Here is a 24,043-nt window from a genome sequence, read left to right as displayed (position 1 = left end):
ACTCCACACAGAAAGCCCCCTTTTTCCTCGAGCATGCACTCCTCCAATGGTGGAGGACACGCCACCAGCGCCCACAGCAAGATTCGAACCGGGACCTTCTAGCTGTGAGGCGACAGTGTTACCACTTGTCCCACCGTGCCACCCAAAGCTGCAAGCTGTGGCAGCCCCTCTGGCAGCTGGCGGCGGAGGTGAAGGCGAGTATAAAAAGGTCTCTAAAGAGGTTAGAGCAACCTTCCTCCCCTGAGTGTCCGAGGAACGATCCCAACCATAAAAAAGCAGAAAATCCCAAATGTCTCTCGTCTCCTCCAACCGAGGGAAAAGTCTGCTGGGTTCAGTTCTGGTGGGATCGTTCTGTTACGATGAGCGGTCGTCGAGCAAGAAAAAAATAAGGTGTGAACCCAAAAGTGAAAGCTTGACAAAAGACGTTGAGCAAGAACAGTTCAAAATGATTTATTAACAAAGAAGGCAACCAAAAATCCACCAGTTCAAATAATTCAAAAACACAAAAGGAAAGGCCAGCAAAACCAAATCCATCTACTAAAATGGGAAAACAAGGACTTCTCACAGAACGTCAGGGACCAAGAAAACCACCGGCAAGGGGATGATCCCACAAAGACGAAAGAAACACACAGACTTAAACAGAGGAGGGAACTGAACACACACACACAGGTGGACACAATCACAATCACAAAGGTGGGAAACACACAGGAAGCAAAGAAACCAAGACACACAAGGGAAGGCCACCAAAATAAAACAGGAACAAGGCTACCAAAATAAAACAGGATCCTAACATAAATAGCACTATAAAGGTCACTATGACAATACATTATTATTAATATTATTAAATATTACATAATAGATTATCCATAAAAAAGGTGAGATGCCAGCATCTCGCTCCACACACTGTTCCATACATATTATCAAAAGCTCATAAATAGCGTCTAAATAGATAAAAAATAAAAACAGTAGAAAAATATTAAACGTTCCACATTTGCTTGTCGTTTAGCTCATCGAGTGGATCGACTCCCAGCAGGCACTGTGAATGTAAACAGTCTCACAGGAGTGAAGGTCACAGGTGAGCCAGGAGTGCCTGCACAGTGCATCAGTACAGTATTAAAAGCTACATGTGATATTTCCTCGAACACATGAGATGAACTTACATTCTGTTTCACTCCTGAACAGACGTCAACGTGTCGCCATCGCAGGGTGTGAAAACTTTGTAAACTAATCGGTCAAACAGCGAAAGAAGTCAACATCTGGCTGTCAAAGCAGCTTCAACTCTGCCATTAAATTCCTGAAATTCTCTTTTTTTGATGCTGAATGTGCGTCAGATCAGCTGTATTTAGGCACAACAGCGCTTTGAGCTAAATGCTAACACCAGCTGGCTAACATGCTACCATAGTGATGTAGCAGGCGAGACGTTCACCATGTTAGTTTAGCAGGTCTAACATTTGCTACGCAGCACGAAACGTGAACCTGATGTGAAAAGTTTTGCAGGTTTTTGATCAGAAAGCAGAAAAGTTTTGGACTAATTTTGACCAGAGGATCAGCAAAGTGATTACAAATGATTCTGAGGAGAACATGAACGTCTGGGTGGCGCTACAGAGAAAGTCAGAGGGTCGCCACAGTCATCGAATGCTTCCCCTGTGCAGCATCAGCATCAGTTTTTAATGTTTAGGGCAGCGGGATTGTCTCTGGAGACGCCGTAACACTCGTTTGGACCAATCACAGAAGGCTTGTAACCGCTGAGAGATCTCGACGGAGGACTGGAGCGCTTCAAAGGTGGTGGAGACGGCAGGGAGGGAGGGAGACGGCGACTGAGGGACGTCCTCGCTGATCTGGAGACAGAAGGGACAGAAAGGGAGGAAGTCTGATTAATTTCCCTTTAAGTGAGTCGAATGGGAACTTCACATCTGGACAACAGGAAGCAGCGCTCACAGCTCAAACATGCTTAGTTTGAACTTTTAGCAACAAATCAGCATTTTAACTTCGGCTTTCTTCATATTCTCCTTTCCAACAACGACCTGCTTTATTCTGTTTAAACCTAACTGGACCAAAGGATGCTGAGCTGCACAGATGAGATGTGTTGAAAATGAGACAATTTAATAAAATATTAATTAACGTCAAACTTCAGTTTCAGCCTTTTGATCTTAAGCTCTCCTTTTAAGCATCTCTGTTTAATCTATTCCACATTTGATGACGATGAAGGGTTCATACTTTACATACTTTCAGTGTGAAATGTTCTTTTCTATGCTGCTTTTCACTGATTATTTATACTAGAATGAAAGGAAGTCTTCTCACCTGGTGAAGAGATGTATTAATGAGGTTGGAAAGCTGCAGGAGGCCAGTGCGGACGTCCTCGGCCGACCAGGACAAGCTGACGTTTTCTTTGGCTGTTTTCAGCCAGTCAACGTGAAGTCTGAAGGACTGGACGTACACATAGAGCTGAGAGAGGGACGCGTTCACCTGTGGAGACATTACAGGAGGTAAAATACACATGAACCCACTGCTCAAGTTGACACACTGCAGTAACAGATGGTGTTTGGAGGGACTTTACCTTCGGAGAGTTGAAATATCCAGCGTCGTATTGTATGTTAGGAAGACTGCTGAGTCCGTGTCCCACTACAGAGAAGTTTAAGAGGTCATCGTCCGTCTGTGGGGACGAGAAGACAAAACTACGTTTCAAAGGTGCAACTGGAGTCTTAAACACTCCGTCTGTCTCAAGCTGCCATTTGTTTCTAAGGTATTTATAAGGACTAAAATTTATCTGCAGACAATTAAATGATTAAACGTTGAAATGATGATGGGAAACGTTTGATGCAACGTCCAGAAAACTTCACAGATTTAAGCTGAAAAGAGAAATGAAATGTGTGACTCAGGAAGTCTTACCAGGTCATGGAGCGTTTCGGATAAGGTCATCAGCCTCTCCAACTGAGGCACCATCGCCCTGAACGTGCCACAGAGGGACGGACTGCCGGCGGGACGAGACGACGAGTGGACAAACAGCTCGGCCAGTAGCAGCAGGTGGAGCAGACAAGGGGTGGAGTCCTGAATGACTGGAGAGAGAAGATAAAAGAACGTTTCTGTATTTGCTCGTCTCCTCTGAAGCTGAAGCTGCAGCATGTTGAGCTCTCAGGGCCACCGTAGTTCTAACCTTTTGCTAACCCGCCTGTAATCTGTCCTCTAATAACCTCGTGCACATCATTTCAAAGAGTGTGATGAAGCCTCAGCTGAGTCTACAGCTGCACTCTTTAGCAGGTGGATGCCGGCCTTCAGCTGAAGTGAAGGCAGCCCCCCCCCCCCCCCCCCAACCCGGACCTGCTGTGTGTGAATCAGTAAGAAAACCACAGAGCTGCATGGAAACACACTTTTCAGCATGCGCATGTCATACAGCACTAACCCAGAGGCAGCTGTGCTCTGCTTTTATGAATGCTTCAGTGTGCAAGTGAGGAAATAATAAACCATTTATCTGAGTGATTAATGAGAAGAGCGAAGAGCAAAACAAGATCAAACCACGACGACGATTATTACCGAGGAGGAGGAGGAGATTCAAAGGTTCATGGTGTAAACCCTAAAAATGCCTTTTATTTCAGCATCTCTGTCTGTCATTGCTGCATCCTGTTATCCAGACATGAGCAGTCGTTCAAAGAATCAGATTAGCAGCAGACCAGGCTGGAGATGAAAGGTGTGAATGAAGGTTCGGAGACCAAAATAGGTCAGACGCTTGTTTACTGTGAGTGTGACGGGAGGAAGTAGATTTCTGCAGACTGATTATTTCTTCTGCTTCTTGGAAGCGTGTAACAGGTCAGTTGCGACATAATCTATTATCTCCTGTTGGTGCAGATCTCCTTTTATGTTTTAACTCGTTTTGGTCGGCGGCTCGTGTTTGTTTTCCTGATAACAGATAAACTGCGGTCATTTATTATCGTCTCAGCAGAAAAACGCTGAGTGTTTGCTGCTTGTTTAAACAGCTCAGCATGAAATATGGAAGTCATGTCCTTACTAAGGAGGCCCAGAGTGGATGGATGTACGAGGGACTCAATCTCAGGGCATAAAATCATTGATCAAACTGTGTGTTGTAAACGTCCGTTACAGGTTCCTTTACTTGCATTAATAATTTGGGGAAATTAATTTAAATCTGAGGTTGCAAGCCTTTGTGTTTCAGATTTTACTTCATTCCTGCATCAACAAGGTGATGAAAACTTAAAACACAGTTACAGTATAATGAATGCTGATGAAATAAAGAGAAGCACTGAGCTCATTCAAACCTCTGCAGAAGTGACCACAGCCAGGCAGAGAGCCCTCCTGCTTGTCTACAAAGCCTTTAATGAGCTAGCATCAAGCTAATCGCTAACTGTTCACGACCATCTGCTGCTGGTTTACTGAAAGGTGCTTCACCTCCTCCTGTTTTATAGAGGCAGAGAAAGAGTCGTGACAGTCGTCTCTTTGTCTTTTTAACCAGACGTCTCTGGTCTGCTCTGTGTTGATCTCTTTCTTAACCAATCATCGTCTCCGTTCAAGGAAATAAAACTTGAATCAAGATTATTTCACGTCTGTAAGCACCCATCACCCAGGCCAACAAAGAAGTGAACTGTGTGCTGCTGTGATGTCACCGTGAAGGAATGAGAGGTATGCTGTGGGGTTTTTTTTTTTTCCCAGCCTGCTCTGGGCCTCCTGTTGGAAAAGGAGAGGGGAGCTGGCGGAGCGCCGTGAGTCAGATCGATCTGCGGTGACATCAGCAGCAGGCGCCTCCGGCTGCGATCTTTACAGAGAAAACATCCTCTTCACTGAGAGCGCCTGACACTTTCAACACTTTTACTGTCCTCCACACACTCACTGCAGTAATTACTTTGGTTTATTTGTAAAGGTCAAAGGTCACTGCGCGGAGAGTCCAGCCCACCTTAGAAGTTTTCTTGTAGTTATTTCTGTTTTTCTGCATTTAATGAAGAGTCAAGTCTTCAGGTTTATTTTTACGTAATGATGAAGATTTCATGCTTTTTAAATATGTATTAATGATTTTAATTATACTTTAAAAACTACTTTGAAAGAAAGTTTAGAGTTGATGTAATTTGATTATCTGTTAGTTATTTTTTAACCAGTCATTCACGTGTCAGAAACGTCCCAGTTGTGCAGATTTGTATTAAAAAATCTCAGACATGGCAGCAGCCTGGGTTCACATCCAACCCGCAGGTCGTCCCCCTCGTCCCTCTTTGTCTGTCTTACCAAATAAAGCCAAAAAAAGTCCTCACACACTGCTTCTTCACATCTTTTCATAAATAAACCAGTCAGGCCTTCCTCAAATGAACAGCGGCAGAATCACGACCAGGAAAATGAAGCAAAGCTTTGACCTTGTTTGTTGTGACCTTTCACCAAAGACAGCTGTCTGGAAGCAACCTGCGATGGACGAAAGGTAAGTAATCTGGATCCAGTGAAGCGATGGCGGACCCCGCCACTGACGATGAAACCCGATAAGCAGAGATGTAAACACAGAATCTAAATATTTTGACTGGCTGCTGCTGAAAAAATGCTGACTGTGAGTAAAATAAAAAATGGAAATGTGAAGGATTATGACTTTAACATCTTTGCACAGGCTGCGTTTTGGTGCCTGACAGCAGAAAAAACCTCTTAAAAGACAAAATATTGTATCGTGCAGTGCATCTGTGAGTCAGACATTCACTTCCTCCACTTTGTTTGACAGCATTCCCACAGCAGGTCAGCTGATGTCAGGTAACATCTGGAAGTGAGACCTTCCTCTTCTCCTCAATTCTGCCTGAAACATGAAAAGCTGTGGTTTAACTGCAGCCGTGAGATGATTCCTGTAAGCAGCGTTTTAGTCCCATTAGAGCCCTAAATGACGGCAAACAGATGTTCACTCACAGCTTTCTGCCAATACACCCCTTTAAATATCAGCTGTTGCATCACAGTTCATCTACATCCAATAAGAAGCTTCATGAGTTCTCAGTCAGCCAAAGACACAAACAGGAAATTTGGGGAAAAAAATCATCAGGCTATTGGAAAATTACAGAAGAATACATCAGCAGAACTCGGCTGTCATGCTAGAAAAACATCCCCCGGCAGTGTTGTGTGCAGTCATGTATTTGGCAGCGTAAACAGCTGTGACAGCATTACAGCTCAGAGCAGAAGTGCTTCAGAGGCAGAGTGGATTGACCGTCTTTGATGCGTTCAGCGGCTCGTTTTCTTCAGCACGACCTCCCTCCCTCCCTCACCCACCAAACGTTGACGCAGGCACGCACGCAGCGTCTCGCTCACTTCCACGGTTTCCGCTCAGACGCTGCGCAGAAACGCTGGAGTTTCCTGTGCTCTGTGACACAGTGAATGCCTCACGTCCTCAGCCAGAACTCTTACTTTCAACAACTCGCAGTGAACTTCTGACCTGGGCAGCGTCTGGCAGGAAGTGCCCAGCACATGGCCTATCAGCTTCCTCCAAAGCCAGCAAGCTCACCAAGAAACTGTTATCTGCCAAGGACCCGGCAAACCATGAGTTTGACTTTCGAGCTCCATCACGCGCTTTTAAAGTGGAGGAATCATTTCCTGCACATGGCAGCTGAGACAAAACTTAATCAATAATTTATGATAATGTTTTTGTTTCTGCTTTCGTCAAACTTGATGACCGTCGTCGTGTTATGGCTTGTCGGCACGTGCAGTGATTACACCGTAAGTATGTCATTTCATGCACTTTTAAATTACACTAGCGTCACATAAAAACGCAGGAAGCTGCCTGCACCGCCGTTAAAACGATGACGACTGACAGAGATGATTTTTTTTTTTTGCTGAAGTTCAGCTGTTGGCCACTGGGCCACTCTGACATCCGTCATCCAGCTGCATACAGTGAGTGTGCAGATTACATTACAGTAAGTGCTCCGATGATGTGCAATGATGACATCACCGTCTGCCCACCTGACTCATGCTTCAGCTCTCAGACACACACACTTTTTTAACAGCCTCTGGTTTGTGCTGCTAGTCACCAGTTACTAGTTAGTTAGTAATTAATTAGTAATCAACTAGTTGTCTGTGACGTGATAGGAGTCAGGTCACAGCCCCATAAAAACACCTGTGGGGGTGACATCACCAGGCACACGTTCACCCTTCAGGAAATAGCCAGAGCCCACTTTCACTGCCCAGTCGCCTCAGCTGCTTCCAGCTTCACTTTCATTCATAAAACCCCGTTTACATAAACAAACATCCATCACTGCGAAAGCTCTGATTGGTCAGGGTCAGCATTTACGACCTCCTAAGACTCACAAGAGACAAAAATATTCTGAAGTCTGATCGTGGTGCGACACGACTTCGCACGAATTCACTCATATTTGGATGATTATAAACTTTTAATATTAACAATAAAAAAAACGTAAAAATATTCAAGCAAAGAAGTTTAAGTACAATAAGTCTGATGCTGCCGGACACAATCATATTGCTGACTGGTTCAAACTGCTCAGGGAAACCCCTAACACACACACACACACACACACACACACACACACACACACACACACACACACACACACAGGATCAGCCAATCACAGCCCACCCTGACGTCAAACAGCGCGTCAGATTCAAAAGAAACAGTCACATTAGAAGACTTTTAAGACTTTCTCAGCTCACACAGACGTCATGCAGTTCCTCATTCATTCATTCATTCATTCATTCATTCATTCATTCATTCATTCACTGACTTACTCACTCATTGACTCTCTCCAGCTCACTCAGGCTAAAAGTAAAAGTAAAGACCACGTGCAGTCAAGGCCCCCCCCCCACAGACACACACACACACACGCTCATCTTCACTCGCTCTCACAGTGGACAAACTTACATTTCATCTTTGTGCTGCCGCTGAAGTAAACAAACCTCTCTCTGAGTCCAGTGTGTGTACTGTACGTGTGTGTGTTTGTGTGTGTGTGGACAAAATGTAAAAGTTCCCTTTTATAGCGTTGAGTATGACACATCACCTGAGTCATCAGCCATCGTCGCCATTCAAGTGTCAACGCCCACTCTGGACACCCCCCCACCACACACACACACACACACACACACACACACACACACACACACACACACACACACACACTCTCTAACCCCCCTCATCTGACAGAGCTTCAGATTTCTTTGCTTGTTGAGGTGATTCAAAATGCAGCAAAAGATAAAAAATATGAGACAGAACAATCAGAAAACACCAAATTGAGCAACTGTCCGGCTCCTCCTCCTCCTCTCTGAGGCTTCATGGCATCACCTCACTTTCTCCTTTTGCTTCACCAAATTTTGGGTTCACTTTAATAATTTAGTTTTCTGTCTCGTGTTCGCACAGAAAACAAACGCGAGCGCAGAAAAGGTAAATAAAATGAAGCCTCGACGAGGAGAAAAGTGACGAGAAGTGAAGTTTTTGGAAACATTGTTTCTTCTTCTGTATTTATTTTTCAGATAATCATGAAACCAGAAGAAATAAAGGAAAAAGTCAAGCGTGCAAATGAACTGAAGACATCCCAGCAGCTCAGTCTATTAATAATAAATGCAGGAAAGACGATAAACTGGAGGAACCAAAGTGCTGCTACAGCCGCCAGTGTGGCTTCCTGCAAGTTATTAATTAATAAATCAGCCTCAAAAAACAGAAACTAAAACTCCAAAAGACGGAAATTCAGTGGTTTAATAACATTTCACTCACTTCCGTTTCACTCACTCTGTGTTTGCTTTTGTGGAATTTCTCCAGTTTGGTCGAACAGTGGTTTTTAAATTTTCGAGCTTCCTGCCTGGACAAGACGCTTTCCAAAGAGAGAGGAAGAAACGTCATCGAGAGATTTGACCCTTGTTTGCTGGAAATTGAGGTGTTGCTGTGAAATTCTGCCGAGTTTCAGGTTTTACTCTTCAAAGGATTTTTGGGTGATGCAACTTCAGGGTCTCATCAGTTCCTCTCAGTGAAAGTCATCTCGGTAGCAGCAGGAGTGAAACTTTCAATTTCAGTCATGTTTCCTTTCAGTCTGATCGCGGATGTAGTCTGATTTAAAAGGCTTTGATCAAGATCTTTACAGCGAGTTTCAGCTCATTTTTTTGCCCTCAGGTCACAATTTCACCATTTCAGTTGATTCTCTGAGCTCTCATCGTGTTGTTTTCGGACACCAAGCAGCAGTTAGAGACTGTCTGGTGAAAGAGTCAGATATTTCCCTCAGGAGCTGGTGGAGACCAAACACGGAGCTGATAAATGATCCATTCTGAACGATCATCCTGCTCCATAACCGCTGGATATGTGAATAAGCAGCCGTCTGCTAATATCGACTTAAAAGGTGATGATACGTCAATGTTGTGCTCATGGCCTGTTAAATAAATAGGTTCTGTTGGTGTGGAAAGTTTGCTGATTTAAAATTCCTCTTTCCCATTAATTTTCATTGATTTCCTTTGTTTCCCACAGTGATTATCCCAGAAATGGACCACAGCCGTGAACTTTTACATGACTACAGCAATAGAGCTGTTTGCTCTCAAGGAAAACTGAACATAATTTAATCTCAGCATCTGTGTCCAAATTGTACAAACATGAAATACTACTGCATACTACACACTAATACTATGATACTATGAAGGACTTCCAAACGTACGCAGTACTGACTCACAGTAACACCACAAGAAAAACCTCCTCAGCAACGTAGCATGTTCATGACTTTAGGTGAACATTTAAAGGGGACATACGTAACATTTCTGCATTAAAATGTCTAAAAATGACATACGTTTATAAGTACGCAGCTACGTATGTAAAATGTTTCCGACAATGTTCAAACAAAGACAAATTTATATTTTTTTTCAAAGGCAACACCGCGTTTCATTTAGTTTTCTCTCAAAGGTGTCAGATCCACTTCACTTCCTCTAGTTGCTATAACTTCCAGATGACACGTCACAGAGAGACAGAGGGAAGCTGGTGAGCTAACTAGCTAACATACGCTAATAACTTTAATACATTACCTCGTCTGTGAACAAAGACAACAACTCCCATGATCCCACGCTAAAATCCGTCTTTTATTACTGTTTGGTTTAGAGACCCCTAGTGGAGAAATGACATAGTGTGTGTTCAAACCTTCATCATCTGATTTCTGACCTCTTAGGGGCAGCAGAAACGAGCCATAAATGCGACGCTGAAATACCCTCGTTTCCTCAACACATCGTCATACCTAAGCGACATCTAGAAGTCGCCGCCTAAAAGCAAACGGAAATATGAGCTGTGATAACGTTCTTGAAAAGATGATGATATGCTGGTTTTTCTGCTGAAGACGAGTTCAGTGACGTTACAAAGTTGTTAGCGTGTGAGCAAATTAGTTTGCTTTGAAGTCGTGCATCTGATAAATGTGCCTCGTATTCACTCTGCAAAGATTGTCTGGAAGATTGTTCTCTGGGGTTTCTTTTAAAATGTGTTACAGGATGGATTTAATGTTACATTTCTGTCCTTACAAAAGTTATTTTCCACAGTAATTTAGTTTTTACATGAATTGTCCCAAAACCAGCAGTTCAGCAGTTCAGCAGGTGACACTGTTTCTTTCACTCCAGCTGTTAAATTCATTAAGCACATCGAGCTAAAGTCAAGTGAGTCAGATACAACAGTCCTGCAATAAATTCTACCTTCAGGAAGGTTTGAAGGTTTTTGCTGAATCTGTTTCAGAGAGCTGCTGATGTGGTTTGTGGTGAGCTGCACTGAGTTATAATGACAAGTTTCTAATATACTGTCCCACAGGGACACAGCTGTCCTATCTGAGAACGCTCATTTTAGCTCGGTGTACCTAATAAACCGGCAACTGAGTGTATGTTCATTTACGACTAATTTGCTGTGCCAGATGCATTTAAGATCAAACTAATGTCTGGATTGAGTCCAAGTCAAGTTTCCATCCAGATTTTTGCAGTTTTTCAGACAGTTCGGTGGACATTTAAGTCAAATCTCACGTGATTCATGATTTTGTTTCTGATGCATTTTGCTTTTATCAAAACTCATTTTCCCTCCTGAGCCAAGCCTTAAGAGGTTTTTTGAATGATATTTTAAAGTATTTCCACTTGTTTTTTTTTTATGCAAAAATCAAAAACATGTGTAAAAACATGTGGATGTTGGGTGGATGTTTGGATTTAGGCGACCACATCGTGTTAGTTTGAGTGAAACCCTCGGTGGTTTTGGTGAAGCAGAAGGTCTTATCGTCTCGTGCTTCAGAGTTGACTCTTTCAATAAGACCACGAACCTTCACCGAGTGCTTCGAATTCCATAAACACGACCATAAACATGTAGACGTGGTTCAGTTTCCATACTGTAGAAAAAACTAATAAGATGCGTCGAGGTATGTCTGTTTTCAAACATTTTGAATGGAAGTCAACAGTTTGCAGAAACATTCAGCGTCATGGTTCGTCGTCATGTCACTTTTCAAAATCCAACTTTCGCTTCTGCAGATTTTTTATATGAATGGAACTTTTTGGAGTACCAGCAGGTTGCACTTCCCTCCAATAAGTCACGACTTACTCACTGAGTTTACGCACTCTGGATGATGCCAGCTGAGAACCTTAAAGTAAATGGAGCATCATTATCTTACTCACTTCATTAAGCAGCGGTTTATTTTGTGGGTTGAAACAGAATCTGAGGAATGACGTTGCAGAGTTTCCAAGAAGCTGCATGTTTCCTGCTTCTTATGAAATGTTTCTGATAATAAATCTCCACCCACCAGGATGGAGCACACTTCATGAGAGCTGCATCCTGAAATGCGCTAACGTTCTGCCTCTCCACCTCTTTTAAATCCTCCCATCGGTCCGAGCTGGATCACAGATGGCGTCCGACGCTGACCTGCTGCACTCTGTGCCAGCGAACGTGATGCATCGAAACAGAGGGAAGCACGTCATAACGGCTGCAGCGCTGACTCGCTCGGCCTCCTTTTGTCATCAAAGATACCCATATGGGGTAATGTAGAGACAGTGCGTCTGTCAGGAGGGCTGGGGGGGTGGAGGGGGGGCTTGTCCTCAATAGCGGTTTTCACAGACCCACTAATCATTTCCCCAGCCACCCACGCTCCGGATATCTTCTACTTTTTATCTGTTCCTCTCTCTCACTCTCTCTTTCTGACCTCTGTTCAGTGGAGGAATGTGAGGAATGCAGCAGTGAATGGGCGAGTGGGGGAGGCGGCATGCAAATGACTGACAGATGCAGCTTTTCCTGCCTCACAGAACCTGACATGAACACACAGAAAGCACTGAAAACTGGCTGAAGGTGTTAATTTGGACATTTATTACTGGCAACAAGACAGCACGCTAAAAAAAAGAGGAGCGAACAGCCCAAACATGATGCAAGCCAACACCTGCGCCAGGCCTTCAGCTCAGGCATGAAAAGACATTTTGGCGTCTTGCCCCTGGACGCTCCGACACAGATGGACTATTTTTAGGGATCAAACGCTGCAGCACGGTTTCAAACACACAGACTAAACTGCCACCAATTTGCAGCATCACATTAGGCAGGAATTCAGCATGACAGCAGCCTGATCTCCCCATTGACAACAACTGAAGCGTGAAATCAAAGCAGGAATTGAAGCAACCGGCGTGTCAGCGCTTCCTGTGGAATTTCTCGAGGATGTGGGAGTTCGGTGTTCTGTCTGAGACCCCGACATCACTCTGAGCTCACTCTGGGTTTGGCTCCAGGGGGCTTGTATCATCGCACATGTATCATTATGTATGCAGCGGTTACTTTTTCCAACCAGGACTGAAGTGTGTTATGTTTTGACAACTGTCTGAGTCTGCTCGTCACCGTGTTCGCTCCAAACGCTACAGCCGAGCTGCTGCTGGACGCTTGTTACAGTCTCCGACAAACATCTGGGGATGGAGGTCAAAAATAGCCAGAATGCTGCTGACCCAGATGCCAGGAGATGGATGCTGCTGCATCGCACAGCAGGTGTTTTGACACCTGGCTGTCATACAGGAATACATAATTAAATACAGCTAATTTCATTAGAAATATAAAAAGTTAGGGTGTTGCATTGTTTGTGCATGTTTGTTCTGTAATAATCACTTCAGGAAATGAGGAAAAGTGTGCATCAGGCAAGCATCTCAATGGTCCATCAGCATAGCCTCTGCTGATTGGTTGAAAGTCGCTCGCAAGCTAAAAAAAGCCGGCGTGTTTATGTGCACCAGTAAATCACATTATTAAGATTACGTGTTGCCTTCCAGATCAAAGCTCTGCAGCTCAGCGTTTTGTTTTTGTTTCAGTGGAAATTAACGAGGCTGAGGCGACGTCACCGTTTTGTGTGTCGCGCAGACGAGCCTTTGAAGCGGCGTGGCTGAGGTCATGTGTGGAAGCCAGCGGAAAGTTAACACGACGCCGGCCATCGAGCGCCGAAACGTTCAAAGACTTCAAGCTTCAGAACATCAGTGAGCTGAAAGGAGAATGTGTGCGTTTTAAAAATGAAGGAGTTCGTCTTCAACCTCTTATTCTTTATTTCTCTCCTCAGTACAGCGGAACGACAAGCAGCTTATTCACACTTCAAACTTTATCATCAACTCCAGCTTCCAGACATTTTTCAAACATGTGACGAGTAACAGGAAACGTGTATTATATCCATAAAGATGACACGGCGTCACCGACACTGGAAACACGCAGATAAACAACATGGAGAAATAAAAAGCTTAAAGAAAACTTTAACTCATTCCTTCACGTCCACTTGAGTCCTGCTGGTTTTGGGCTTGAAGGACAATGTTTGCAGGTTTTCATAGTTGGGGTCATCAGGAAGGGGCGTCGTTTCAGGGGGCGTCGTTTCAGGGGGCGTCGTTTCAGGGGGCGTTGTTTTAGGCTGCCGAGGCTTGATGAGATTTAACAAACACAAACACATTAAAGAACTGCAATGACACAGGAACACAGATAATCACAGACACTGCTGCCTGATTTAAAGTGTTTAAAAAGGCCAAAAAAGCCTCCAAAACAACAGAAAAATCAGTCGTTTTCAAAGATTATTTGATGATACACACTGGACTTCGGTTCAGCTGTAGTTCTTGATGTTAAAAAAGTTAATAAAAAGGAAAAACATTGAAGTTTTGTGATATTAGGATGCTTCTCACTTAACATAATAACAGTAATAATAATTTGCAATATTTCCAGTTTTCTTTGTTTCCTCTCAGTGAACGTCGGTCGGTTTCCTTTCTCGCCTTTTCCTCGTCTGCTCTTTCCCTCCATACATCCACTCTTCTGTCGTTTCACATCCTGACACTCCCACCTGCCCTGCAGTGACCTCGGTGTCCCCGCCCACCTGCACACCTGTTCCCTGAGCCCCCTGCCTCTCTCTGCCTCTGATGACCCGCTGCTTTGTCTCGTTTTGCCCGTTTTCGACTAAACTCAAACCTTTTCTTTTACCAGCCGGCTCTCAGAGCTGTGCTGTTGGGTTCAAACCTGTTACTTTACTTTACTTTAAAAGAGTCTATTTTTCACATTATTTATCCAGATTCCTTCATGTTCAGACAAGCTCAGACATGTTGAAACATGTCAGAACACGACAAACACTGAGCAAACTCGGTCATGTCACCCTTTTCTTCTTGCCGCCTTTCAGCTAATCTTCAGTATTCATCCGATTTCTTACGTGACCTTAACCGTTGCTTTGTGATACCTGGAGCTGGTCGTAGTCAGAGGCAACGTTGGAGGCCCTCAGGTCAGCGTAGGTGTGCTCCCCCTTCAGCTCAACCTGCTGAGAAAAGTCAGAACAATGATCAATTCATGAGTGACTGAACGCACGTCAACATCCTCACTGTTAGTGTGCAGAAAGGAAAGCCTTGCACAGATGGACATCAGCGGCCATGTTTCATCTATCGATAAGCAAATTTTAGGCAAAATTTTGAAATATTACGAAACAGAAAACAAAATACCAATTAGCCGTGTTCCATTAACTGGTTTGGAGCGAATAAACTGGGCTTGTTTCATCCGACGTTGGTGATATAAGCTATGTTACGTATGGCTATAATAAACAGAGTAGAAGAAGAAGAAGAAGAGGAAGAGGAAGAATGTTGAAAACTGGAAACAACACGTCGTCTTAAACACTCGGGAGGAAAATGGAGAAGTCTGCAGGAATTAGTTTCATTTGGGAAAGTTGTTATTGTTCCTCCATGTTGTTGGTGCCACATGTTTTCATGCTTTATAGGAATATCGACCAATGACAACGGAAACAGCTTCTTCTTCTTCTTCTTCTTCTTCTTCTTCTTCTTCTTCTTCTTCTTCTTCTTCTTCTTCAGGAATTACAGCACTTCCACCACTAGCAGTGATATAATCCAAAAATGAGTCTGTTGCTGCAACAATTGAGTTTTATCTTCTTTTCAAAGCACGATATATAACTCTGATCTGCTGAATTGTAAGTACTATTAGTTACTGTCAATACTTAAAGTACATGTTTCTGAAAATACTTCTATACTTTTACTTCAATCAAGTTATGAATGTAGGACTTGTGGAAAGGTTGCATTGCTGTACTGTATGAAAACAACACAAACGTGAGCTGAAACCCTTTTCCAGAGCTTTCAGCTGCATCTCATGGTCTTCACCCGATCAGTGGAGCTGATGTGAGGCACAAACACACTGTTTTATCGTGCACAGAGCACATGCAGTACATCTACATAGACGTTGTACCCCTGTAGGTTTTGAAAATGAATTCCACCTAATTCGCTGATTTTGTGAGAGACTTGTTCACACCAATGACATCACACGACGTCCAGAGATTAGTCATCCCGTCTTCTTGCTTGAGTGAAGCAGCGAGGATGAGGATGTCCGCGAGACGACGCTCTGACTAGACTGTGACGTGCCGAGGATGTCAAAACTCCTTATCAGATCGACTGCACTAGTACTGTACTGCTAATAATTTTTCAGTCTCTCGTCTGGCAGCTTGTCAGTGACTCTGAAGTGAAAAATGTCCTCTTACCTTCAGCCTCCTGGAAAGACTTGGCAGGAGAGGCAAAACAAACAGAGAAGGAATGACAGGAAGGATTTATTGGCAGATGTGGATACACTCTCTGAGAGACACTGACAGTTTATGAATGAAAGTACTCAGTCTGGACATGAAACGCAGGCTTTCTATGAATACACAATGATGCCTTCAGTGCATGTCGGGGAGATGTGGAGGAGGGAATACCTGTGATACTTGTACACACTCACAGCAGCAGTCAGGATGTAGAGGAGCAGCATCACTCCACATACGCTGTAGAGAAACCCGCCAGCGAAGCTGCTGCTGTCTGAAAAACAGGATTAAAACGTGACAGGACAGGCTTCGAGTCAGCGAATCGAACACAAATTACAACCAGACACAGATATTTGTTGGTTTCTCCACTTTCTTCAATCTGTGATGCATCCCAGAAGTTATTTTGCAATCAAGTACTTTTTATCAGTGTATTTCCATCAGCTTGTATTGTTGACTGCAGTTAGCCATTTCCCAGAATTCCTTTCTTTTTTTCAGAGGATGTGAAAACTGGTGGACGTCAGCCAGCTTCTGTGGGTTTTATAACAGCATTGGTTTTTCCCTGCATGATGTAAAAAGTCTTTTTTCTCACATTTTTCTCTCGCTTTAACTTCACTTTGCAGCATTACTTCACCTCGTTTAACATCATCTTGTGACTTTACTTTACTTCACCTCTCCTCTCCTCACTTCACTTCACAGCTTTACTCCTCACTCATCTCACTTCACATTATTTTGTGGCTTTAACTCACCTACAACCGTGACACCACTGTACTTGGCATTGGAGCTTTACTTCACCTGACATCACCTTATGGAAGTCGTCTTTGTAACGTCACCTGTCCTCACCTCACTTCACCTCACAGCTTCACTTCTTTGCCCTTCGCTTTTAGGCTTCACCTCATTTCACCGTACTTCACTTGAATTTAAATCTAGCTTTACTTCAGTAAACCTCACTCAGGCTTTTTGTCACCTTTCCTCTTACTTCTCTTTTCCTGCTTCATGTTACTTCACTTCACTTCACTTACGAGCTGTAGTTTGTAACTTTATGTCACATCCTGTGTTACTGACAACTGATGCACGATTTGTATTTTTCTGTGGATTTTCCATTGTTTACATTCTCTCATCAGCTGTACTGAATCATAATCCAGTCAACTGGATTTCACTTATGAATCACTGTTACTGTTCATGAATCATAAGACAGTTCTAAGACAGTACAGCATGACAGAGCAGAGTGTTAGTTTACCTGCAGTGGCGACCTGCAGAGACACCGGGTTGGACCTCTGAGAGCCCATCTTGGCCAAAGCTTCACACAGATACGCCCCACTGTCCCCTTGCTTGACCTTCAGGACCAGTATCTCTCCTTCACCCCTCTTACTCAACTGTGATGAGGAGAGATGAAACAGTAGATGAAATACACATTTCTATTTTCCTGAGACGTCAAACATGTTAAAAATAAGTAGCTACACGCACAAAACCAATAAACAGAAAATGGGCAGATTTGGTTTTACCTGTCCAGTCTCGACTCTGTACCAGGTGTAGTTGCTCACAGGTGGGTTGGCATCACTCGAACATGTAATCTTCACAGTGTGTCCCTCAGAAACAGGACCAGGCGTGCTGAGTGTGGCCACGGTGGATCTGGGAGCATCTTTGGGAAAACCGACAGTGATGTCTGGTGTTAAAATATAACGGACATTTAATTATAAAGCATGTGTGTTTATATGTCATGTTGTCTGACATATAAACATATAAATGTCTGATGTTTTGGGAACCAAATGTTGCTAGTGGGGTATACAGTACTACACTGTGATATTGTACTTTTACTTCAGTAGAACATCTGAGTACTTCTTTCACTGCTATCACAAACACAGGACTGCTGTCTGCAGCACAGTAACAATGGCACCTTGTGTCGTGCGTGCAGCCGTTCGCTGCAGTGCTTCATAATACTTCCTTTAACACCAAGTTAAGACAAGTTCAGCTCTTCAAACACTGACTGGTTAGAGAAACGTTTCCGTCTGTGGAGAAAAATTCCCTTCAGTCATTCAGACGAAGTCATGTTGAAACAAGCCAACTGTAATCTCAGACTGCATTCTGCTGTGTCTAACAGCCAAAAGCTTAAAGGGCAATAAATCAGCATTAGTGCATCCTTCATAATGAAGGAGGAAGGAAGAACATGTGTCACTGAAACAATGAAGGAAGAACGTAAATCCTCCAATCAGTCGCTGATATCTGTGTTTTAAGATGTTTAGAGAGAAAACAATCACACTCTGTTTGTTCTGTTTACATCCAGTGATGCTCCACTGATTCACTCTTTTGTACAAAGGTATTATAGAAATATTTGCACAGTTCTTTGTTCTCAGACTGTTCAATTTGAGTAATTTGTCTCATGATCGGCGATAGGAGAAGTATTAACACCTGTCACTGATCCCGCATTCAAAATCCCACTGAAAAGGTAAAAAAGGAACACGAGTATCATCAGCTAATACTTAAAGTAACAACACAAAAAGTACCTGTGACCGATGTACTATTGTTAGTATTATTCTCTCTGCCATTTTTAATACTGATGCGTCAATGTGTACGTGGCATCTTACTGTTACTGTAGTTGGAAGTTTAGTCCAGTGGTTCCCAACCTGGGGGTCGGGCCCCCTCCAAGGGTCACAAAAACATGGGATAATTTATGGACAAACTGAGCGATACCTGAGTGATCACTTGGTTTGGACCAAGGCTTCAGCTCCGTCAGAGAGGGATGGAAAAGCAGTGGAAATGTTCAGCAAACACCAAATAATCATGTGTGAAACTGTAATCTTAAAAGTAAGCATTTGCTAAATCAGTCAAATAAATGTAGAAAGTTTCAGAGAGGTTTTTCAACTCTTTTCTTTTACTTTCGCACATTTTAAAGAAGTTTTGCTTGCTTCTCGTCAACAGATTGTGATATCAGGGCTCTTATTTCCACGAGTGAAACATCTTATGCTTCCACCTCAGCAGAGGTCACCGTGGCGCTCTGTCCACCTCTGCACGCTTCATTCGAATGCACACAAACACTGAGCGTCTCACACAGGACGTTGAGTCTCTGCCTCGCTATGGACGGCTCGGTGCTGCCCCCTTTTGTCAGCGGGTAGGAGACAGAGCAGGCGATGCTCTGGGTGTGAGGGTCGGCCGAGGCGATGAAGGCCACCGTGGACTTCATGATCATCTGTCTGTCCGCATTCTGCTTTTGCAAAAGAAAGAGGAAAACACTTAAACTGCTGAAACATTCATGAAATAAAACAGTAATTATTCTTTTTCTGCTAAATTGACAAAAAAGCAGGCAAGAAATCATCCAAATTATTAGTCTTTTGATATCTTGGTAATATGTCACTCATGTAAAACAGCAGTGAAGCTCATTTTTACTACTTTATGTGAAGTTTGGTGATTCAATCTATGAAAACGCATCATATTTTTAGCAAGATCACCTGTTTTGTTTGTAAAAGTAAGTAAAGGTGTGATATTTCCATCCTAAATGTAGTGGAGCAGAAGAATAAAGTAGGATAAGTACATTAGAAATAGTATTGTTCTATTGTTCTACGTTTTTCTTATTCTCAACAAATTCCCATGAAAAGACCAAAACCATTAATCAGCTGATGAGTTCATGAGTGTCTCTAAAGTCGGATACAAAAATGTCTTTTTATATGAGAGAGACACACTGTCCTTCATTTCATTATTAATCCACAGCTGAAAATAGAGATTGATTCATCTCTTTCAGAATCAAATAAAATATGTTTTCAAAGATTTACGACCTCAGCAGCAAACAGCCACAGACGGGACGGAGAAGCCGGGACATGCTGAGGGACGAGCACGAATAACCTCAGCCTTATGTTTTAAGAACGGCGCTCGAGTGTCCACCAGTGTGAGTGGACGAGTGAAAAGTGATGCATCACCTGCTGCATGAGTGTCTGCTCCTCCCTGGAGCTGTCTCGGGGCAGCCAGGTGATGGAGGGGGGCAGCCTGGTGCAGGGAACTTGGACTGAGCAGTGCAGCACCGCCAGACCTCCCTCTGACATCGTGCCTTCAGAGGTCACCTTGGGAGGAGGCACACCTGTCGAGCAGGAACGAATTGAAGCTTTTTACACATCCAGCAGATCCACAGTGACATTAAAATTCATCTGCACGTGTGAAGTTTTTATTGTAAACCGATGATTCATTTTGTTGGGGCCTTTTAATTTGATAATGTAGGTTTCAAAAAGAGGACAAAGTGGAAAAAATACGGTGGCCCTGAGGGCTCAATACTCATTTCAAGATTTTGCTTCACTTTGTTGAAGAACAGACTCCAAACAAACATACTTTACAAGACTAACAGCGGAGCTTTGAGCTAAATGCTAATATGCAAGTATGGTTAGTACATTCACCACCATGTTAGCTGGCTAGCATGCTAATATTTGCTAATGGGCACTCAGCACAAAGTATAATTGAAGCTGATGTGAATTCATTAAAATTTAATTCAAGAGGAACATTTTCTGGCACCAAACACTCCACTAAGGTTAATTTCTGTAAGCCTGAATTTGAACCAGACGACCACACGTCACCGCGTTCATCCACTCATACCTGACCGGACAATGATGTTGACTCCGCTGCTGAAAGTGAACTTGAGTTTTTCCGTACACTCCAGCCTGTAGAAGAACGTGTCGCTGTAGTCCTCTGAGAAGCCGTGGAACATTGTGGTGCAGTTCTTCCTCGTCACATCCCCGATCACTCTCACCTGAAGAGTTTTAACAGCAGTTTGTACAAAAGTTTCAATTCCTGTGAAGATCAGAAGTTCCCGGAGATACAGAGCAGACTCAGCTTTAAAGAAACGGGTGGAGAACGATCCATCGAATGATGAAGATGATGAGGACCTCTGACTCATGACACTGCTCATTTCCTGTTTAAACACTTCAGGCCTGCAGCTCACAGTGTGTAACAAGCAGCTACACAAATATCTCACAACAGGAACCCACTGCAGGAAGAGCATCTGCCAGAATGTTCAATTAATCTTTTAATTGCATGAAGATGCATCTACAGAAAAGGTTCGAGGATAAGAAAGAAAATATTCCACATAAAGTTATTTTGACTGAGAATCCTTTTTTGTTGTTAGATTTGGGACATTTCCTGCTTCCTCCAAATTGAACAATCTGAAGGAGAAACCAAACTAAATGCAAATCCAGTGAAGTTGAGTCACTTTCCGTAATTTTCACAAACAAAAAAAGATTATTTTAAGTACCTGCGGATTCAGGAATGATCACCTGTCTGTGTTTCATGCGGTGCATTTCTCAGGATATTTACTCGATGTCAAGGATCTGCATAACATCAGTTTCAGAGGAGCCGCATCTGTTCTTCAGCAGCCACGTTAAAAACATAGTTTAGAGTTGTTCTGCTCACTTTCTGCTACAAACATTTACACATTTGCAGCTCATTTTGATCAAATAACAGAGGATTTGTGGCTGCAGTGTGGTTGATCTGCTGACTGTGTAACAGGTGGTGGACGGGATGCAGGAAGTCCACTAAACAGCTAAAAGGTCAAACATGGAAGGTGGGCAAGCAAATACAGGTAAGAGACAAACAGCTTGAAGCTCAGAGGCTGAAGACAAACAGCACATGCACTGACTTAATCTGCCAAAGGAAGCAGAGCAGCTCACGCAGCGAGTGGCTGACGATGGAATGAGCCACAGGTGAGGAGGCGGGCCGCAGGTTCAGGCAGCTGCAGAGCAGATGAGGGCAGTGAGAACAGGTGTGTGGTTGTCAGGTGATGGGGGAAGGCGCTGCTGGAGAGGAGGAACGGGGAGACAGACTGACGTTCAACATCAGGAAAGAGATTTAAAAAAACGCCACTCTAAATCACAGAGACGATCACATGACCTCTGCAGGTAATTTGTGGCGAAACTCTGCAGTTATTCCAGATCACCACAGATCCTCAGGTAATACCAGTCCCCTGCGAACAGGGTTGAAGACCAGTCCAGGTTTTTACGTCCTGTTCTGCTGCATGTCTGCTTGTTTCGTCATGTTTTATGCAGGTTTATCCATTTCTGATTTGTTTAAAGCACCTGTGTGTGCTAACAGAAAATGAGACTGCCTTTCTTCATGCCACCACTAGGTGTCAGCAATGTCAGACTTTCAAACAGCGACACGGCAGCTTTAACGTCTATGATCGAGTGCTGCTTCACGGTCGACCTACTTGTAGGCTCTTAGCGACAGGAGGACCGGAGAGGCTTCCTCTCCTCCACATGCCTCTATCTGAGCAGTTCAGGATGTCTCTTTCCTCACTGTCGGGAACCTCGAAGTGACATGGGATGGTGACACAGGAGCCACTGATGCCCCTGATGGTCCGGGGCATCATCACATTCCAGGTTTTACCAAAGACACCTGGAGGGGCAAAATGCAAGTCTCTAAAGCACAGATTAATCTAGATGAGACGATGAAGGGACAAACTCTCGACCTCATTTTCAGTTTACTCTCCCAGACTAATAAAGAAGCTTTGATTTGACTGGAAACAAACAAGCAAACAGAAACCACACTTTAGAAATAAGTGTTGCATGTGCAATCAGGGAACTACCGACCTTGCATCAGAGCAATGAACAAAGCAGCAACCAACAGACCAACACCCATCTCAGCTGGATGAGAGGAAGAGTTTAAATCTGAGAAGAGCAACAGGACTTTTAAACAACAAAAACAATGTAATGAAACGAAACACAATTATTTCTGCGCAAATTCACAGTTTATTTACCCAAATAGAGTAAAAAAGAAATCAATTGGATCAGCAAATAAATTCAAACAAGGCTGTTTGTGAATGCTGTAATTGAATATAACACAAAACAGGAACACAGAAACTGAACCTGAAACTCTGCAAACTTTCAGTGGTTAAATATAAAAGTCGGGCTGTTGTTATGTTAATGTATAAGAAAATTTTGACGAGACTCATTTTCACAAGAAACAGCATTTTAAATCGTGATTTAGAAAAACCTAATTCCCACATCTTACTGGTCCAAACGTTGTTCTGTGATTTAAGACTCACATTCATAACCGGTATCCTTACCTGTCAAATGATTGATCAGTTCATCCAAAGCCTGAAGACTTCTGTGTGTTTGTGTACGTTTGTGCAGTGAAGGAGGAATTAATCTAAAGAAGGAAGTGATGGAGATGGTGTTTGTGTCAAAGCGGTGAGATTTGGTGTCTGTGGTGAAATCTTGACTGTGGGTGTCACTCTACAGAAATAATGCCTCATTAATTTGTCTGTCAAACATGACATGAAATGTGAAAGGACAGTTTAAAGCATTGGTTCACCAAAATCAGAATTTTCTAAGTTAGCTTTAGTGGCATCATTTATTTAGTAGAAACAGTGTGAATGTACTATAATCCTTGTGGGATTTGACCCAGTGGTTGAAGGAGGCGTGGACTCAAAAATCTTCCTGGTGCTTCTTGTTTTATTGATGCCACCAGACGAGTGCAAGTGAACTGTAGGCAAAATAAAGAATTAACAAAAATTCTAAAAAAAAAAAACCCAAAACAAGACAAACAAAAAGCAATACAGCAACAAAAACTCTATATACAAAACTCTTCAGACTTTCCAAACGTAACTGGAATCCCCGTCTAAGAGAAAAACCACCGTTCATTGAAATCAGTCAACCCCCATTTGCAAAATTTCCATAGAAAAACATTTTAATACACATCAGCACATCGCTCAATCTATCCTGACACACACATGCTCATTTAAGACCTCCAAAAGAGCATTTCTGCACATCATTCGAAACACCCCTCTGTTCTGGCTCCATATGGTACATTCTGACTTCCCCCTCAGTAAATGACTTTGGGCTCTCCCACTTCCAGTTTGACAGTCAGACCCAGGAAATGCCACATGAAGGCAGAGACAGTTCAACCAAACCAAAACAAAACAAAACAAAACAAAACAAAACAAAACAAAACAAAACAAAACAAAACAAAACAAACTATTTGTATGTCAAGAATATTTCAGTAAAATGATTTGCAGTTGAACACGTGGTTTCTTGATGGTATTTCTTACACCTGGTTGTGATTAATGTTAATCTGCACAGCACACAACAAACAATTTAATTGTTAGCTAATGCTAGCTTACATGCTAACGC

At 43.1% G+C, this 24,043-nt stretch overlaps 2 protein-coding genes across 2 annotated transcripts; both read right to left on the bottom strand.

Annotated features, from left to right (window-relative positions):
* Positions 1-1,667: 1,667 nt before the first annotated feature.
* il11b (interleukin 11b) lies at positions 1,668-7,983 on the bottom strand. Its single transcript, XM_070984983.1, has 5 exons — positions 7,968-7,983; positions 2,890-3,056; positions 2,558-2,653; positions 2,302-2,466; positions 1,668-1,838 (listed from the first exon to the last, which is right to left on the bottom strand). Exons 1-5 carry the CDS (start codon positions 7,981-7,983, stop codon positions 1,668-1,670), a joined length of 615 nt encoding a protein of 204 aa, XP_070841084.1.
* A 5,672-nt stretch (positions 7,984-13,655) lies between these two features.
* Positions 13,656-23,045, bottom strand: LOC139346081 (myelin-associated glycoprotein). Its single transcript, XM_070984982.1, has 12 exons — positions 22,978-23,045; positions 22,502-22,555; positions 22,120-22,307; positions 20,514-20,667; positions 19,850-20,007; positions 18,987-19,140; positions 17,444-17,580; positions 17,179-17,314; positions 16,116-16,215; positions 15,906-15,924; positions 14,610-14,684; positions 13,656-13,811 (listed from the first exon to the last, which is right to left on the bottom strand). Exons 2-12 carry the CDS (start codon positions 22,548-22,550, stop codon positions 13,656-13,658), a joined length of 1,326 nt encoding a protein of 441 aa, XP_070841083.1. The 5' UTR covers positions 22,551-22,555; positions 22,978-23,045.
* Between the last annotated feature and the right edge of the window lie 998 nt (positions 23,046-24,043).

Source organism: Chaetodon trifascialis, chromosome 17 (assembly GCF_039877785.1).
Source record: "Chaetodon trifascialis isolate fChaTrf1 chromosome 17, fChaTrf1.hap1, whole genome shotgun sequence".
NCBI lineage: Eukaryota > Metazoa > Chordata > Actinopteri > Chaetodontiformes > Chaetodontidae > Chaetodon > Chaetodon trifascialis.
The sequence above is the reverse complement of the archived record's forward strand: the minus strand, read 5'-3'. Positions and strand labels throughout refer to the sequence as shown.

Bases quoted from the DNA above. Each gene is read 5' to 3' on its own strand.
- il11b (XM_070984983.1), bottom strand. The intron at 2,467-2,557 runs GTAAAGTCCCTC...ATGTCTCCACAG, and splicing joins GATATTTCAACTCTCCGAAG to GTGAACGCGTCCCTCTCTCA. The intron at 1,839-2,301 runs GTGAGAAGACTT...TTCTGTCTCCAG, and splicing joins TTAATACATCTCTTCACCAG to ATCAGCGAGGACGTCCCTCA.
- LOC139346081 (XM_070984982.1), bottom strand. From the start codon at position 22,550: ATGGGTGTTGGTCTGTTGGTTGCTGCTTTGTTCATTGCTCTGATGCAA. The intron at 17,581-18,986 runs GTGAGACGCTCA...GTTTTCCCAAAG, and splicing joins GCAGAGACTCAACGTCCTGT to ATGCTCCCAGATCCACCGTG. The intron at 17,315-17,443 runs GTAAAACCAAAT...TCCTCATCACAG, and splicing joins ACAGAGTCGAGACTGGACAG to TTGAGTAAGAGGGGTGAAGG.